This window comes from Nesoenas mayeri, assembly GCF_963082525.1.
Source record: "Nesoenas mayeri genome assembly, chromosome: 9".
Lineage (NCBI taxonomy): Eukaryota > Metazoa > Chordata > Aves > Columbiformes > Columbidae > Nesoenas > Nesoenas mayeri.
Window position 1 is genome coordinate 6,960,285 of NC_137557.1, and position 19,694 is coordinate 6,979,978.

Here is a 19,694-nt window from a genome sequence, read left to right on the forward strand (position 1 = left end):
GCCTAAATATGGGAAATTTAACATCAAAATTCAGGTTCCTGACACAAAACCTGCCCCTGGGCCTGGCTGATGAACTGGACAGCAGTGGAGGGCAGTTTCTGTGCCTCAGGGCAAACCCAGCCTTGTGCTCAGCCCCCAGCCTGGGAAGGACCCATCAGCAGCCGGCTGCTTGCAGCCTCTGAAGCACTGAAACAGAAGCACTCAGAGGTTCTCATGGCTGTGGGCTGCTGGTGTTTCTGGCAGAATAGGGAATGTAGACCCTAGAAACACCAAGTCCCTGATACAGTATGCTAGGAATCCAGGCAGGGCTTTTCTGGAAAAGCTGTAGGAGTTGGGATGTTTTCCAGTCAAGCACATGAGGCTCAACAAAGGAGTGTTTTTCCCTTTCTGCTCAGTGATGCAGATGCCATAGCATGCAGGACTTCTGCAGGAACTGCAGACAGGATCAAAAGCAATGTGTCATAGAAGAGCAAGCTCCTTGACACAGCCTGGGCTTCAGGAAGATGGGAAATGTCAACCAGGCCAACTAAGGAGCCAGTGAGATTGGAGGAATGAAGTCTAATAAAGGGGGACAATGAGGAAATCCTTGCAACACTATTTGTGTTGCAATCAAAGAGTCAGTTTAGAAAGTCCAGGTTAGTTGTCCAGTTGGATGCAAAGCATGGGCTGAAACACATGGTTATTGTGAGTTTGTGGTTGGCGTGGTAAACTGCAGCACCCTCTGAAAAATGGGTGCACCTGCATCAGGTCTGTGATAAGCAATCCTAGCTCTACTCTGTGTGACACCAGACGTCTCCTCTGCCAGAAGGTGGGTGCTAAGGTGGTGAGCAAAAACCATGCGGGAGAAATCCTGGTGGCATACACACACACTTGGGTGCTACTTGCTGGCAGGACTATGTTTGGCCATGTACATTGCAAGATTTGACTGTAACCCTGCCACTGCAAACAGAGCTGACCCTATAGGATGCATTTCAGCTGGACACTGGTGTAAGATCCTGGAAGAAGATGCTGCTACTGGTGGCATATTTTAGGTATCCTTTGCGAAAACACTGCTACAATTTTACATCACTGCCAATTGACTGGCTGGCCCAGAGTTATTCCATGTGTCTCCATGCTCAGGAGAAAGGCTTGAGCTCTTTCAGTCTGGTTGACTTACCCAGATTTGTACATCTGCTACATTTGAGCAACTTCTGGAAGTTACTGGCATTTCTGGGGTTTGCTCTTAAGCAGAAGTGCTGCATTTTCTTTCCCACGATAATGCCATTATTTCTTCTGCCTTACATAAAAAAATTCTGGGCTTGCATGAATATTTCAAACATTCCTTGTCACCAGCTCTATTGGTCATTTCTGGGATCTCCATTGTCAGAGGGTTTCCAGTGCTTCTACACTATATCTGTGTGCTCAGAGCAGTACAGAAAACAAAGGCAGAATTATTTTAAGAAGTTCGTGTGTAAATCAGAAGCTGAATCTGATAAAAGCATTATCACAGAGTTTCTTAAAATTGAGTTGGAGAAGCCAAGAAATCCAACAGGCTGATGCTATTCCAAAAACATCTTGAGCTCTCTTATTTCCTTGAAATTTCTGAGTAATATAAATGAACATGTAGTTCCCACTGACAGTGAAGTTCCCTGCACGGTATACACAGCTCTGGCAACAAATGAATAATAAATATGGTGTGGAAGAAGATGCCAAGAAGCAGTCAAAGTTCCCATTGTCTGTACAGACAAATGCCATCATTCCACTGCAAGATGGCTTTAACAGCAGAATGTGTCACATGCAAGGATTGAAATCCAGTGGGAAATTCTCCCCCAACTTTCAACTCATGCTACTCCTTTTCTATACAACCTACAGCAGAGGTGGCTGAAGAGCTGTAGAAAACATGGCCAAATGGAATTGTGTGATCATGCATGAAAGCCAGGGGGAAAGGGTTGGAAAGCTCCCTCCCAAGCAGGGTCGGGGTCATCTCTTGAAACATCAGCCCTCCAAGAGATACTCTCTCTCTTGTCACACTGGAGAGGAATGAGGATCACAAGCCATATGAAATTACATTTACCCCCAAACTTCATCCTTGATTTTGCAGTCATACTGCCAAAAAGTCATTTACAAATGTAAGTTTGGCTGTGAGTTTTGTCACATTAAAAGTATAGCAAATCAACAAGGTAGCCTCTGACGCTCTCCTCTGTGCCAGTCTCACACAGATCTGTGTCCCCTGCAGTAACCTATTTTTGCCAGCAGCTGAGAAGTCCTACTGTTTATTTTATAGACCGCTTTGCTTTCCTGTTGTTCTGCCCAGGGAACTTCAGAATGGCACATGCAAAAGTCCTTGGAGAGGGAGTAAGTATGAAAACATGGGAAAAAATTAATCTCAGTGGAAATCCTTGACTAATTGACAGGTTGGAATAAGAATGACCATAGATCCCAAACTATGCCAAGGCAACCAGTCTGCTCCAGGCACTGCAAGCTCACTCAGCCAGCCACATGCCTGGCTGTTTTGCTCTGCCAGCTTTACAAGGCCTAATTAGCTCTATTCTTTTTGTTTGTAATTACAAAAGCAAACAGCCCTTGGAGAGAGAGGGAATAGAAGAGGCAGCTCTTTGAGTTCAAGAAAATGTTTTAAATAAATTTTGCCTCTCATCAGATGTACTTGAGCCCTAGTGGATGGAAAGAGGTTTCCAGGCCAGGTAGAAGCAAGGGCAACAGATCCTTGCTACCCTTGGGGAGATAGCAGCACAGGTTAGAAGCAGCCATCCATGGTGGAAGCGTTTCCTACCTGGCCTGGAAAAACATACACCTGACTGGTTGTGCTCATTGTCACAGCTGGGCAAATCACAATACCCTCCTGGTGGGGGCTTCAGAGTAAGACAGATTCTTCCAGAGCCCATCTCTTCATAATTCTGTTAACCCGGGAATGTCAAGGAGTTGCATGTAGTTTTTATGAGATACATAGACTGGCAGGTCTCTTCCTGCTCTGGAGGCAGAACATCTTGTACAGCCTGCACATACCCTACCCCAGATAAAGCTACAGAGTACAAAGCACTGCCGAAACACAGAGCATCTCTCCTGGGAGTGCCTTGGCTCCACACCCCATCCCTTCCCCATTCCTCCAGCTCCCCTCCCCTGCCAGGGAGCCCTTTGCTTTCCCCCTGCCCCTTCCTGCTCCACCCAGGGTGCAGCCTTGCCGAGGAGCAGACCTTCTGGTTCCCGGGCTGCAATCGTAGCAGATTACTGGGTGAGTTTCTGCCAGAGGCCACAGCTGCCTGACTCACTGCTGAAGATCTGTCCCCACCTATGTCTGCTGTAGATACACACAGCTAAACAAGCTCCATCCTGGCAGGCAGGCTCCCAAAAGCCCAAGCCCCAATGCTGTCTTCCTAGCACTCTCCAAGTTTTGCTCAAAAAACAAAACAAAACCAAAACCACAAGAAATGAAGTGATACAGTCTTATTTTACTTAAAAAAGTATTTATTGAAATTGTTTTAACACTTTATACAAGTTCCCAATGTAAGTGTCTGCTCCCTGGCTCAGGGTTAATGCAAATACAAAAGCACAGACTTCAGTAGCTCTTTAATGTGACCTGAGCTGCCACCTCCTAAGACAAGGTCTCATGAGGCAGCTGCTGTTCACAGGCAGTTCCCCATGGAGAAATGGAAGCCACATGACCCAGCTGCAAGTACAGGCCAACATCAGCTCAAGCCTGAAGCAAATGCTCTGCTTGGTTTCTTTTAGTAACTTTGGTTTATGTTGGAAAGAGTTGGGTCAAATAGAGGTACAATGCTTATACAAGCCACCACTGCCATGGTTGTACATAGCTCAGCCCCGGAGCCTCTCCCTTTCTACAGAAGGAAAAAAAATCTGGTGCCTCTGAACACATACACATTTACAAAGCCTGGTCAGAAGCAACAAGTTTCCTTCTGTAGAAAAGCAAGCTTGATCTTTGGAGAACCGGTACAATTCTTCTAGGAATTATGAGACCACTCCAGCCAACCTCAGCTAGTGTTAGTCAAACATCAAGTGACTGACTGGGTGTTTCAGATTAAAGGGTGGAAACCTCTGAGCTGCATGATTCCCCTCCCCTTTTATTTTTTTGCTTAAGATATGACTTAATATGCAAGGATGGCTTTATCTTTAAAATGCTAGTTTCTTCCTCTTTGTTGAGTTTGGATTAAAAGAAAATGCCATAGCCTTTGGGTCAGTTTCTTTGGAATTTGCCTTCATATCATCACTGAAAGTGTTTACAAGAAAAAAGACAGGATCAAATGACTGCATGTGAGGTATCCTTGGGGAAACATCAGGGAGCAGCAGTGCATTCAGTTTGGTTTAACAGATTTATCTGCATGAGGCAAACAGATTGGTAACTAAGCCCAGATGAGAAAGACTCAAGGAAATAGGAGATTTTGTTAAAAAGTGGCCTGTAGCACACACAAAGGGATAAATCTTCAAGCTTAGTTAGGTACAAGGGTGGGAACATGGAGAAACAAATCACTGGCAGCACTCAGTGTCTAAGAAACAGCAACAACAGCCCCACCAGACACTCAGCAAAAACAGAAGGCAATCATTTTTCCTTGGGTCTTCCCTGGCACCAGGGAAACCTGCAGTTGCTTTGAGAGTTTCCTAACCTCTGTAGCTAGAATTTTCCAGCCTTGGGCTCAGATACGATCAACCTCCAAGGTCTTGTCAAACAGTGGCAACATACAGCTAAGCCAAGCCAACTTACACTGCATCTTCTGCCAGCCAACCACATGAGTGGACAGTTCCAGATTTGAGTTTAAATAACAGCAATTTGATTGTGATTGACCCTTTGCCAAGCCAATCTGCACAGAAAGGAGGGTGCTGAAGATGCCAATAAGACAGTACAAGAGCATTTTAGGTCTCTTCAAGCATTCCTACATGTAAAGTCTTTTCCCTAAAATTATGTTTCCCCTTAAGCTATTGGTTTCATCACTTTGTATATTCTATATGTTCCTTTAATTTCTACACACACCACACTGGGCTCTAACTTAATGGGATATGGGACCGAATTGTTACAACCTATTTTTTTAAAAAAACAACTAAAAAAAAGCACCAACATCCATCTAAAAAAAAAAAACCAGTATCATTTTTCCCTTTTACTCCCAAACACTAAACTTAACCCAAGCTTGGAGGTTTTGTCTTTCCAGTGGCAATACCTATGAACCTAGGCTAGCCTTCCTCCATGGGCTGGGAGAGAAAGGAGAAGTTATGTCCAGTAGCAAAGAGGATTAAAAAAATATACACATTTTTGGGAGAAGAGGAAGGCAGAACCTAGAGTCTGAACTCTAGTCAGGACAGTGGTATTGTAGTGTCCTCTCCAAAATGCTTTCACTACTAATGCCAGTGGCTCCTCTTTGTTGTTTCATTATACGTAATCCTTCCCTGTGGAGGAGGCATTTTTTGGATAGCCTCGGGTGGGTGGATATGAAGTTTCTCTCCGTGGACATGAGCAGCAGAGGAAGGCTCCCCCCAGCAGGGTCAGAGAAGCAGCTGCCCATCCAATGAAGAGAGCTGATCCAAACTCATATCTGAGGAGAAAGAAGGAAGAAAGTGAATACAAAAAGTTCTGCTTCTGGATTACAGTGTTAGAATTTCCACACAAAGCAGAAAGGAGCTGAAATTGGGATGAAATTGGCTTCCTGCAAGGCAGTAGTTTGGGATATCTAAGACTCTGCTGACCCTCAAAGCTCAGAGCTTTGCACACTGGGTTAGTTCAGGTTTTGAGCTCACCCTGCACAGCTGCAGGAGGGCCACGCTCTGTGCAAACCAGACCATAGGCATTTAGTGGAAGAAGAACACAGAAGTCACAGCAGCTGGGTCTCTACAGTGATGCTGCCTTAAAACAAAGCCAATACTTCAGCGCTACATGGATGATGGTCCTAAGGCTTTTTCTGCAGTTTGAAGCCAACCCAGCTAACTCAGGAAATTCCCTTCTTTCTTTTGAGCCCCAGCTACTCAAAACCAAGCCCTGCAAGCACTTGTCATGCTATAGTGTTACATCAAATGGGTCAGTACCTGGTGTTGACAGGGGTGTAAGGGTCATAGAAGGCCTGAGCCACTCTGTTGCCATACCATGATGTGGCTACCAGCGCTGCCAAACCTGCGCATGAAGAGAACACAAGGTCATGACTTAAGAAAAACATGAAAATCACTGCAAAGTAAGTGTAGCAGAACCAGCATCTGCATAATGTTGAGATGCTGCTACCCTGAGAAGATCTGAGCTGTTATTTAGTGCTCATTTAGAGAGAAATAAGGAATGGATTTGAGGTCACCCACAGTTACATTGCACCAAAAGCAAGACTGCTGACAGCCTTTCACTGAAGCGGGGTTACAGGTCACACTCAGCTCTGCTAACAGATGGAAGGCACACAGTCCCTATAGGAAGCATAATCCTAGTGCCAAGAAACCTATTTGATGGCACAGTAGTTTCTGTCTGTCTGAGGGAAAGTCCTCTAAGAAATTCCCAGCCCAAAATGCTCTTGGAGCAACGACAGTAAGACCTCCCCTGGCCTCTCACATCCTATGCAAGATAAACGCCATTTAGGAAATTGCACATCTAATATTAAACTTATCTGTATGTTACCAACCTGCAACGATGAACATCACCCCACCAAAGACAGCCATCCGCATCTTTTTCGTCTGGTCATCTTCCATGCACTTCATGCATTTCATGCCAATCATAGCAACAAATATAGCAAGCAGGCCCACAACGATTGCAGCCACCATCAAAGCCCGAGTAGCCTGCAGCGTGCCTAGAAGACATTAGGATTTGAGTTACCACAAAGAAAACTCCATATACAAATAGAAATTCAAATTACTGGTCTCAATAACCATATGTCAAAACATTGTGCTCTGTGTTACACAGGATACAACCAAGCAAGACATTTCTTTTTAGCTTTAAGCTCTAGAACAGTCATGTATCAAGATCAGAGGACTCTCAGCCTCTTCTAAAATGCATAGCAAACAAGGGCATGCAGCTCTTTGCAGGAAATGACCTGGGAATTGGCCTCAGACTTCTTTTGTTCCTTGATCATTTGAATCCCAATTGGAAGGGTACATCTGTTTATCAAAAGAAGTATTCAGATTTAGGCTCTACCTTAACAAAGCATTTAGGCACATGTTTTAATATGAATAGCACCATACATATGAATAGTCCCACAGCAGACAGCAAGGCCCCTTTATTGCTCAACACTTAGAAAACCTGTCTCTTATACAAATACCTCAGATATTTGAGTTAAATCCTCAGTTTGAGTCCCAGAGGGTACAAAAATACAGTTGCAACAGCATTTTCCCAGCCAAATTAAAACAACATTTTCTTTCCCCCTGCCTACAATCGGTAGCTTATTTGACTCAAAGGTATTCAAATGTTTTAAGAATCTCTTGTGCTTTTGGAGAATTGGAGCATGGGGTAATGCCTCCCACAGGCAATGGTTGTATTTGCCTGCGTTCTCAGTAAGACTGGACAATATACTTTACTCAAGATTTGGCTTTATGTTGCTGATTCATCTGAAGGCAATCACAGTAACCCTATGTACATGAGTGACAATTAATATTTTGTTGATATCAAAGGAGAAAAGGAAATTATGTTATAAATTAAATCATTACTGATAGAAAACCTCAAGGTGATAAAACACCTGAATAGCAGTGAAGTAAGAGCCTGAGCTTTATTGCTTGGTAAATCAGGTTTGTTTGAACAACACTGATTTTAATACACAGTCCTGTTAAGATCTGGGAACAAACAGGGCTGCTTAATCAAAGGAACAAATTCCCTGGAGCATGCTGTAACCGAGGCAGAAGTGTCCCCTGACACAGAAGGTTGTCTAGCAGTGACACACACACAGTCTTCACAAAGTGTCACCAGAATCTGTTCCCAAGTCTGGAGCTCAGAAAGCCCACTGCCTGCATGCTGCTAGAGCTCTGCAAAGCACTTCAAGCTTGGACAACTGCAGCTGCAAGATTTAAGTTAAGCCTACAACAGGGCACCTGCAAACTCCTCAGGCAGCACTGGTCTGGTGAACCGCTCAGAGCCTGTGCTACAAAACACACTCTCATACCATCCCGGGGGTAGCACAGCCACACACCCATCCTCTGAGATTCTTTACTGCACTTTGCCCCAGGACACAGCTTGCACAGGAAAATTCTTGTGACCCACACCAACAACAGGCTCCCGGGCTCTAGTTCTGCTTTAACACAGATCTGGACGTGTCTCTACACACAAACTTGTTGTTCTGTAAATAGATTGTGAAACCAGTTAAAAACAATACAATAAAAAGGTGATGTTCAGAGAAATAGGAAGTGACATTTTTGTAAGAATAGTCTTTGCTTTCTTGGGAAAGCCCCCAAGATTAGCTTGGCTAAATGTAAATTCTCACTTCCTTCAAAAGGGAAAGGTGACACACCTCCACACTGCCCAGGTATTAATCAAAACCACTCTGCTGCATTGATTACAGAAACCCATTTATACAGTGATTTATCGCTTTAGCATAAATCACAACAGCAGGATCGCAACATTTAAAATAGATTAATCTCGAATATTGGAGGACACACTCTAAAAATAGTTTCTAGCTCACAGCAGTTATGCCAGCTTTCAGAACTACTTCAGCTGACAAGTTACCAACCAGGCAACCAGTTCAGCTGCCACACATTTAAGGCTAAATTGTGCCTTACAGCAGCAGCTCTGGAGACACCAATGGCTGAACACCAGTTCATACTTGGCACAAGCAAGGACACTTTCTGCAGAAGTACCAAATCATTTCATCAAGTCTAAAGTAAGTTTGGCTTAGTTTTGCTGCAGAAGAAATTGCTTTATAGGAGTGGGTTTTGAGAGAGTTCTTTTGTCAATGTGAAAATAGGAAAAAGTTCTCAAACAACGAGAAAATGAATTATATGGGTGGGAAGAGGCCTCTCACCTTCAAACACAGTACTACAAGCAGAGGAAGGTGCTTGAAGCAGTATCTATGACCTCAGAAGACCTAGCTATGAAACCTGCCAAAGCCTCAATATGTACAAGTATTAACTGGATGTGTGGCCACAATAGCTTTGCAGAAACAGCTGAACAAAAAGCACCATTGTGAGCATTTCCCAGGGCTACCCCCTTTCAGGGGCAAACCCTGGAGGAACATCTTCTGGTGTCCTCACCCCTCCCTTAGGCACAACTCATGGCATAAGAGGACAGAAGCATTTAGGAAGCTTACAGTAGGACAGAACAACAGGTTGGAACATTTGCAGAACAGATTGTTCCTTTGTCCCAAGAAGTTCAAATGTGACATGACTGTCTTAGTCAACGATTCTCGCCTCCACCCAGCCTGGATGCCCTGGGCTCATACACACTGGGAGACAGAGCTGTTGTCTTCCTGCCACTTTTGCAACTCCTGCAGTACACTGAGTGCAGTTAATCATCACAGAAGCTATTAGTTATTATGCACACATTAACAACTGCTTTTGTCAATGAAAGCTGCACGTCCAGAAGCTGAGAAAGCTAGTTTAATATTAGCTCTATTGTTCACATGGGCCTTTCCAGGTGCTTTAAAAAAAATCGCAAATGATACAATATTGTCTCAACCTGCTAAACAGGACTGGCTACCAACAACAAGCAGAAGTGCTCTACAGCAGTTTAACCTTACAACTCCTATCATATTGGAGAGATACAGGATTTCCCCCACACTCCTTGCTGCCACAGCTATCTCCCAACAGGAACAGGTAGCGCAATGCTTATAGCATCCCACGCGATGCATCACGGTTGTTGGAAAGCCCAGGCAGTCTCAGGAGCCCTTGGGGAAAAAACAGTCCCATACAAGGCAAGATAAACTGGCCGGGAACTCAACAACAGCTGTCAGATGGCAACAGTATTTTGTCAATAAAAACCACTATTGACTCAGAAGCCAAGCCTTTTTATTGCTGGTTAGTAATGAGAGACCTGGCCTGCAAAGCCTAAAGCAAGAAAGAAGGAAGTACTGAAGAACAGAGGCTTAAAACTACTGAGGATGGTTAATAACAAATGTGAATTCTGCAAGCCATAATACTGTGCAAGTCCATAAAAGTGACACAGCAGCTCACACCTGTTTCAAAGAATGAAACCCACTGTTTTTATAAACATGCTAACGAACAGTTCCAACTTCTTGTTGTTAGTGGGTTTGGACACAAACTACATGATGCCATTTTTATCTGAAACCTACATTAAGACTTTCCTTCCCACAATTATCATTACCTGACACAGAAGCAATTTCTGGCAACTGCTTAGATATAAAAATAAAGACGTCACCAGCATGTTTGAGGTTATTTTTCTGTCATCACATTTGCTTATTTATTCCGTTATCACATTTCCTTATTTATTCTGTTTATGTCATCTACATTATAGAAGAGCTGTTGGGAAAGTGCCACGGGATTTTTATAATGCCTGTTTGTAATGCAAAATTGCTGTAATGGCTCTGTGTGCAGATTATTTTCTGATAGGGGTGGATGCTCACTCTGATAGGGATACTCACTGACTGCCTTGTTTGTATTTTAACTATGGACTTTTCCTTCCCTTCCCATGGGCATTCATGCAGCCAAGTGGTGAAAGAATACAGGTGGAAGATGCTGTGCACCTCCCTTTAAGGTCTGCAAGGGAAGTTGCCCAGGAGTTAAAACACACCGCTGTAGTGTAAGAAGCATGTTACACCCTCTAAAGCCTTCCCGTCATGGTTTCCATGAAAGCTGAATCTACCTCCTCGAAGGAATAGGATTCGAGATGCTGCTGTTCTGCCCTGCCTGCACGTGAAAGTCACTTTTGTGCAGCAGGCAAGGTAATAAAGATGTGAGCAAGCACTAACACCACCACAGACAGTCAGCAAACTTTTCTCACACTTTGCAGTCATTCTGGCTGACCCCAAAAGCCTGCTAATGGCTTGGAGGCTTTCAGCCCCGCTACCATCCTCTGCAAGGACCCTGCACACCCATCACCATCAGATGTTTCAGTTTGGACTCCTTCAAAGCACCTCCCCACAACTCTGGAAGACTGTATAGAGGAATCCAGGCAGGACACAGACTCAAACAGTGTCACAGTTTTTGCCAGAACAGGAAGGCTGGGAAGTCTTCACTGCATGTCCAGTGCAAAAGAGACAAGTTCAGTAGGTGACAGTGGCCTTGTACTCTGCCTACCCCAAAGCAAATAAGCTTCAGTTCCCTCCTGCAGTTACTCAAGCAGCAGAGAAAGCTTGCTGGTAAGACAGGCAACACACATGACCACCATTTTCCAGATTCCTGATCAGAAGAGACCTGGGCAGCTTGTTCTCCCACAAAGCCTCGAAATTCCCTTACCAAGAGATTTAGTAACACATAGTAACACTAGCTACTAAAGCTACTTAGAAGCTGCCTGTAGAGCAATAAAGCCAGTGTGTTGCAATACACTCCCATCCCCTCTTGCAGACACAACAGGGCACCAGCACACAGGAACAGCCTCAGCGGCATTCCAAGTAACCCTCTACCTTCTGTAAGAGCAGAACAAGCAAGACTGTTTTATCACTTGATCATGATTTTTCATGAGGAAGGACCAGGGATTGAGAAACATGGGAGTAAATTAACCCTTAACCCACATGAAAGTACAGATACTAGCAGGTTCTACCTGCTTACTCCAGATCTAAAGATGAAGAGACAACAAAATATTTGGACACATTTGTCCCTCATGCCATAGCTTTGTCCTTCCCTGGGCCACCCTCCCAACTCACCCACCATCACAACAGAGCAGCAGTAACTTGAGCATGAACGTTTCCTTCTCCCCACCCATCCTCTTCCCCAGCTCCTCAAGTCAGGGTGGTAAAGTTGTAGGAGAAGATCTCACATTTCAGTGATGCTGTTTGAACCAGAGGGCATCCAAACCCTTGTTTATTTTCTAGGCTAGAGCACAAAGGCTCATTGTGCATGTACTAGGTTTGGTAATGAGGTGGTAGATGAGTCTCAGCTTGTCTCAAGCACAGAACCTCTCCCACCAAAACCAAACAAGGCATTGAGTATGTTTAGCTAACAGTCTAGACAGTACCCAGAACAACCTCTGCTCTGAACAGGAGAATGTGGTTAGATGAGGTTGAAAGCTTCCAGAGACAGGTACCAAGAACCCTTCTTCCTCCTGTCTAAGACCATCCCCCTGAGACCCTGGAGGAGCACAAAGCTCAGCTGAGCTCCATGGACGATGCTGGAGGGCTACAAGAACAATGCTGAGGCCGTGCAACAAAGCCTTGTTGCAAGGGTGGCTTTTGTTGCCTCTATGTCTGCATGTGGCCACGCACTGCTTTTCACGTAAGCTGGCAAAAGGCAGCCTTTCTGTTGCCTGAATGGGAGCACTGACATAAGCCCTCAGCTGAACACAGCTGCGGGAGAAGTGCCAGCACTCCAGCAGCGCGGCCACACGGAAAGCTGGAGGCCCCTCAGTTGGCTAACGGTGGTCATCAGCTTGTGCCAACCCCATCTCTGACATGCAGCATCAGTTCAAGCAGCCAAACACTGACACATCTAGAGGAATGGCACCAGCTACGCAAAAGCTTCCTGGCTAAGCTGTCTAGCATTCCCATGACCATGAATTACTGCAGGTGTGAGGAAGTTCAGTCCTTTCCATGGGGACAAAGCCATCCCATCAGTGCACGAGGCTCTGACGTGTGGCTCAGAGCATTCAGGTCATGTGAAACTGGCAGGAAAAGTGTAGCCAGGCAAGAGAAGTTTTTCTGCCCACAGAGCTGCACCGCCTCCATCATGACATCAATGAATGCGGTGAGGGAGCTCTTAGCGCACTAACTGCACCTGTCCCAGGGTGCGGCCATTGAATTGGGTATAAATGGTTTTTTATCACACCTCCACCCAAAACAGCACTGCTGGTCCTTGCCCAAGCCTATGTGGCTGTAAGACCTTGAAGGGAGATCAGGCAGGGAAAACAGCAGATAAGATGTATATCCCTAGGCATGATCTGCTTTCAAGTGGGAAAGGTGCAACCTAAGCAAGCCGGGGTACAAAAGAACAAGGACTCCCTTTAGCCAGCCCTCACTGACTTCCTCAACGAGGCAAAAAAAGCCCCTGCGATTTCCATATTTCATGAGCTTCCTGGGAATTTTCAGGAGAGCATGCCCTGCAGGGCCAGGGGCTCAGTAAGAGGACAAAAGGCCACTAATAGCTCAGCCTCGGTCCCTGGCACCTCACACCTCCCTCCCCCGTAGCTCTGGAAGAGAAGAGCCTTTATTGTTTGCAGGACAAAGGTGAGGGGAGCAGCTGGTTTTCAGCACTCAGCCATGAATGAGACAGGTCTGGAGGTCCTCGGGCAGGTTTTTTGGAGTCTGTTTAAGCCAGGGTCCGCATCTGATTCTGCAGATCTTATTTACAGCACAATGGGCCGCAACCACGCAGCCCCCGAGGCAAGTTTACCTTTCGCAACCCATCCAGGGGGTGGCTGGAGATTCCTCAGCCCTGCTGGCATCTTCGCCCCCCACCCCTAGTGCGAGATAAGCTCGAAGCAGAGTTTACACATAATTACTACGCAAACCACCCGGACTGTGTGCTTAACCCAGCCCCGATTATCCACAGCCCTGCACCCTCTTAGTGCTAATTGCGTGCACCGCACTCCTGAAGGGAGCTGCAGGGCCCACTGGTGTTCGGGACAAGAGAGCAGGAGTGATTGATAGAAACGAAGGTGGGGCCGCGGTGTCCGGCTTCACTGCGCGACACGCAGGAAGGGTTGGCGGCAATCGAACTTGAGGATACTCCCGATGGTCCCTAGTACCTGCCTGTTTCTTTGGGAACGAGAAGGTGACCAAGGTGGTAATTATCTTATTAATTAGAGAGGGAGAGGGATGAAGATGTTCCAGGACACTACTGGACTCTGTATGAGGAGAGGAAGGACTTTTTTTAATCTATCCCTTTGGGTGTCAGCCTAAGTTTTATGCTCCAGCACCCTAGAAACAGCCCTTACTGGGCTCCAGCTCAGCATGACCGCTCCGACTGACACCCCAGCAAGCCAGGCTGCAGTTTCTGCATGCGAGAGGTGGCTTTGCCGCCCCAAGACAACATAATAGACCTAGAGATTACCTTGATGTACTGGTCTGCCTAAAAACTACAGGCAGTGCTACTTTGGCTGGAGTCCAGCTCACCTGCCAGCCCTTTGCTGAAAACCCCCACGGGAGCTGCACCCGCTTTCCCAAAGAACAAAAGACCAAAACAGTCAAACCGAAAATGAAAAGTGCTCGAAAAGACCACTTCAGCACCGCTGATCAACTTTGCTTCCTGCTGAGCCAGACCCAAAAGCTCTTGCTCGCAATCACGGCGTTTTCCCGAACACACGTGGAGGGTCTGACTCTTCCCCTCCCGGGACGTGTTTTTGAAGACAACAGGCAGCCGGCATGCGGGCAGGGGGCTGGGGGACGGCTCTGGCTCCCTCCCCCGGGTACTGTTCCGCCGAGCACCCCCCCGCCCGGGGAGGCAGCACCGCCGCGGAATGCGCTTCAGCAGGCTCCGCAGAGACCCGGTTACCCCAAAAGACAGTCATGAATGGAGTGACCCTCAGCCGCGGCAGGGAGAGCCATGGGGGGAACCCCCGAGAGACACCCATTCGAGCCCCGACGGGATAAGGCGCCACGAAAAAGTAGGGTGACCCCGAGCCCTGCACCTTCAACCCCGAATGGACAGGCGGCGTAGCTCCAACGGGACGGAGATCTCGACACCCGACAGCACCGGCACCCCCAGCGGGACGGGGCACTGGGTGGGGGTGGGCGACAGGACTGACAGCCCTAGTTCCAGCACTTCAGCCAGAGCCCCGACACGACCGGCACAGCCGTGGGGGGTGGTAACGCTACGGAACCGGTACCCTCAGCCCCGACTGGAGAAGCACTGGGACAGAGAGGATAGCCCCGACGGGACTGACACCCCCAGCCCCAACAGGACGGAAACCCCAAAAGCCGCACTCCCCCACTCTCGACTTACTCTCCAGCTTGAGCAGCGAGTCGTACACCTTGCACTGGATCTGCCCCGTGCTCTGCATGGCGCACGACATCCACAGCCCCTCGTAGAGCGCCTGGGCCGTGACGATGTTGTCCCCCGCGTAGGATGCCATCTTCCACTGGGGCAAGGCGGTGCTGATGATGATGCCGATCCAGCCCAGGAAGGCCAGCACGAAGCCCAAGAGCTGTAGTCCCCCGCTGGCCATGTCTGCGCGGAGTCGGGGCGGGGGGAGCGCGGGGGGAAGGGCTGCTCCGCGCGGGCGGAGGGTCGCTGCGAGAAGAGCGAGCGATCTCAACCTGCTCCGCGCACCCCACTGCGGGCCGCGCGCCGCCCCGCGCAGCTTTTAAAGCCGCGCAAAGGGCGCCCCCTGGCGGCCCCGCCCCGCGGGGTTTTCCGCGGTGGGACGCGGCGCCCCCGCCCCGCCTTCCTCCGCAGTGAAACCGGGGGAGCCGGCCTGGCTGCTGCCGCTTCTCGCCCCCATCCACCCGCTCCTCACTGGGGCGCAGAGTCGTGGGGGGACGTCGATACCCCCGGGGTGAGGGAGGAAGCAAAATGCCGCCCCGCGGGGATGGCCCCCTCCTTCAGGGTTTCGCCCCGACCCAAAGCCCCTGGGGCCCACCCTCCCCCTTCTTACTGTCTCTGGAGAAACGGCTGGTGGGACTGTCCTTTCTGTACCCCCAAAGGGCGTGCCAGGGGATGCTTTGGCACCTCGGAGGTTTTGGCACCTCCAAAGCGTGCTCTATTTGTGCTTGTGGGTCTCCCCGTTTCTAGAGCTGGGGGCCCTGAGAGCATGAACCCACACTCACCTTCCTTGGATTTTGCTGCCTGTTACTGTCCTTTACCAGCCGGAGTTATAAATGTCCCTTTTCGATGGAGACAACCTCCCCGAGCCAGCGCATGGGACGGGAAAGGTGGAGATGGGGCCTTGCCGGTCCCACCTGTCCTGCTGGTGCCTGTGTGACCCACCTTCCCCAGCCCACCCTAGTGCCACCACTGCAAGGCAGGGACAGGGGGACATTTCCCACCTGGCGGAATCACTGCTGGGTTCCCCGGGCATGCAGCGCACACGGGAATAAACTGCTGCAGAGAACGCAATAGAGAAGTCATAAAAATGATCGGTATTATGATTTCAAAAGGCTTTCAAAGAGGCAGCTGAGCAAATACTTGTCATCCATGTACAAATGCTGCCAGGACCCTAAATCCAAACTTTCAAATCTACTATTTTAATAAGGATGATGTGCTGTACATTTTCGCATTGCTGGGAGAAAGGAGAAATTTCTAAAAATAAATTACTAAAAGGTAAATTTCTATTTTTGAATGCTTCAGTGATTTACTAAGGCTTATTGAACAAGGGGATTACAGACCAGGAAGGAGCGTCCTATTTCTTGGGCGTGTATTTGTTCAGTTAGTACAGTTTCCCTTTCTCCTATGTGTATATTTGAATATTAACAGATCCGGACTCAGAATAGGCGGAGTGAGGAAATACTGTCTCCTTCAGAGGGCCTGGGGAGCACAGGGCATGATCTGGGTGGTGCCACCTGCCTTCCCCATGGGCTGCATGGAGAGGGCGTTCAGCCTGGACCTGCTGTAATCCCAGGCTCTGGGATAAACAGGTGATAATTACTGATAAACGTCCTGCTGGAGGTAGGGATAGGATTGTATTGTTTTGACACTGTGGTTTGCTGCATTCTGATGATTTAGGAGATTTTGCTGGAGCTGCTTCCTGAGATTTGCAAACAGATAAACAAACAGGCTCGTGATTACCTGATCCATCCTGTGCAATGACAGGGAGGGGGGTCAAAGGGGAGAAAAGCAACTGCAATCTCGCCACACTGGGTAGAGACAAAGCAAGGCTGGTTTGCTCTGAAAACACTTGTGGCTGCTGGTCCCCAATGTCCTGGCAGCAGCACTGGTCTGACGAAATCCATCCTAGTTACCTGGCAGCAAACTTTTCCAATCGTGTCCTTTTTCACTTGCAAAGGAACTAGGGATCTGTCAATCTGAGAGATGAAGAAATGGTGTTTTTCTGGATCTCTGTGGGCCCCGGTTTTACAGATTTAGGAATGAAGAAGAGGAAAGCAGCGAAGTTTTCTTTGGCAATGCAGAGACAACGAAGTAGATGCATCTCTCTGCATGTTTATCAAGAACTCTGCTAGAGGGAATAGAGAAATAAGCGTGGTGCTGGCTATTTGAGCTGGTCCCTGGCAGGCACAATTCCTTGCCTGATAAAAGAGGCAGGACAGAAACCCACGTAAACCTGAAGAGAGCAGGGTTAGGAGTGTCTGGATTTGATCACTGATGTCTGGCTAGTCATATCAGTCTGATAATGTACATCTGCAAAGGAATGTGCAGTGTTCTCAGGTGCTTCAGTGTGCTGAACTGACTCACCCCTCTCCTGACCCTCCTGCCACCCCCAGACAAAGCAGGCAGCTCCTTGCTGACTCCTGCAGCTGAGGTCACCTCTGGACAGGGGTACAAGTTCCAAAGACACTTTAGCAGGTTTAGATCTTTTGGCTAAAGGCTCTGAGCAGCCAGGACAGGGAAAAGAGATGTTTTGTGTGGAAAGGCCTGGGCTTTCTACTGAATCTTCTAGGAAAGTACAGGGAGGAGTCCTGGGTGGCAATGATCTGACTGCACTTGCACTGGGAGGGACATCAAGTGTGGTCTTGAGGAGATGCATGTATCAGACATGTGCTGTGTGATGTAGCGCTCTGACCATGCTGCTGGCTCTTGGAAGGACTGCAATCCATGCCCAGCCTGTACTTGGGAAAAGCTGAGCTTATCGTGTGTCCTGGTGGCACCTGTGGTCCAGTTTGTGCCAAATCTGTCCATAGTGTGAATGTGACTGCAGTAGGACATACAGTTGGACATCCAGTAGGACACTCTGTGTCCTCAGTTTATCCCCCTTCCAGAAGGCCATGTAGCTTAGACTAAATACAGTCTTACTCTGTGAGGGAGCTGTGGGATCACAGTCTCCAGGTGCCTGGAGAGGGGTGCTGTGTTCCTCAGGGGCTGTACAGCCATCCCAGTGCTCCTCTGACCCTGCTGGGTGCTGTACTGGGCAGTGTTACTGGATGAATGCATGACAGAGTGGCCTTGGGTCAAACAAAGCTGATGAAAGGCAATACTGAACTACACCCATGTGCTCTTTGACCTTCCATAGTCCACGTAGGCTGCAGCACAGGATCTTCCCTGTGCCTTTCTGCACACTTTCTAGGCACAAGTTCTGTGCCTGCATCTTGCTTTGTGGAAGTGAGAGCTTGAAGATGAATTGCTCGTGTCTCCCTGACCATTGAACCACCCTCACAACCCATGTGAACACCTTGTGTGCAGAGTCCCAGCTTCATGAACACCTAATTTACATTTGGCTTTCCAGGGTCAATTTGAAGTTGATACTTATTACTCACGTTTCACGAAATATTTCAAAACCTAGCAACTCTCTCTGTGGACATCACGAGGAATTTACAGAGCAAGATAAACACTGAAACTCTGCTTTTCCCCTTCATCACTCACCAGCGTTCTCAGCCCCCTGGAATTTACTGAGAATTTTACACCATCCCTGAGAGCATCAAATCTCCTCTTCTGGACTTCCTTCCTGTTGTTGAGATGTGAAGTATCTTCTTTCTTTTCTTTAAATGATTTTCTGCACTGCTTCAATGGGCAAAATAAATCCTTTTTCTACTCAGTAATCACTGGTTTTCCTCCTCTGCCCAAGATACTTTTTTCACTGGAAGTCCCAAAGAGTTTTCACTCTATTTTCACCTTTCTTTCTATGTGACTTTTGGGGAAATACCACTCCTTCAGATCCTTAAACTCAGCTGAAAGACCTGGGTCTATCCAAGGTGTCGCAATCTCCTCTGTATTCTCCAGGCTAAAGGTACTCCAGTACTGACAGTCCTTAGTGACTCAATAAATATGTGAGTCTTCATTTTTTGCCATTTACAAAAGCAAGATCATATGAGAAGAGACATGTCTGTAGACAGTTACTGAAATCAAACTGGGATTGTTTTAGTCTGCAGGTACACAGACTCCTCTAATTGTGCATAGAGATTGTCCTCATATGCAACAGTCCTTCCTGCACTGAGCAAATGCTTAACACCTTGGTCATATCACTCCTTTGAATGTTGTTAGTCAGCAAGCAGCCTCAGCTCCATACTCAGCAGAGATTTGTGCTCTGTGGGTAGTAAACGATACGTTTCCTTTTCTGGCAAAAACAAGCTTTAATGCTTGTCAGGACTTGCAAGTGAGCAGCCTGGTTTCTTCACCTCTCAGGTGTTTCTCACAGGTCTCACTGTGCAATGCTTGCATTCGGAGTGTATGAGGTCGTGTGTGATCTTCTGTCCTGGCGTTCCCTAAAGCTGGCCCCCAGCCTGCCCTGAATTAATCCTTGACCTAAAACTGATGTATTGGGAGAAACATCTCATACCCTTAATAAGTATTGACAGGTGCACAGCTGCATGATTCTGGTTTCAGGGCAAAAACACAAGCTCCACACCTGGACCAGAAAATGAGGATGGCCAGACACCACCAGCTGAGCCCACTGGTGGCAGGCAGTTGCAGAGCCAGAGAATAAAACAAGACCATAGTGACACTACCCCAAAATGTGTTACATCCCACTCTGATCCATGTCTGAATATATCCTGAACCAGTGCCTGTACTTTTAACTTTTATTTTGTTCACTTGGTTTTTCCTCTATAAATTAGGCAGTTTGTTTTTTGAAACTTCTGGCA

The 19,694-nt window shown here is 47.5% G+C and overlaps 1 protein-coding gene across 1 annotated transcript; it reads right to left on the bottom strand.

The window, feature by feature from the left end:
* Positions 1-5,374: 5,374 nt before the first annotated feature.
* On the bottom strand, positions 5,375-15,169 carry CLDN1 (claudin 1; the record flags this gene model as incomplete). The annotated part of the gene is made up of 4 exons (XM_080349702.1): positions 5,375-5,537; positions 6,025-6,109; positions 6,597-6,761; positions 14,947-15,169. 4 exons carry the CDS (start codon positions 15,167-15,169, stop codon positions 5,375-5,377), a joined length of 636 nt encoding a protein of 211 aa, XP_080205828.1.
* Positions 15,170-19,694: the final 4,525 nt, after the last annotated feature.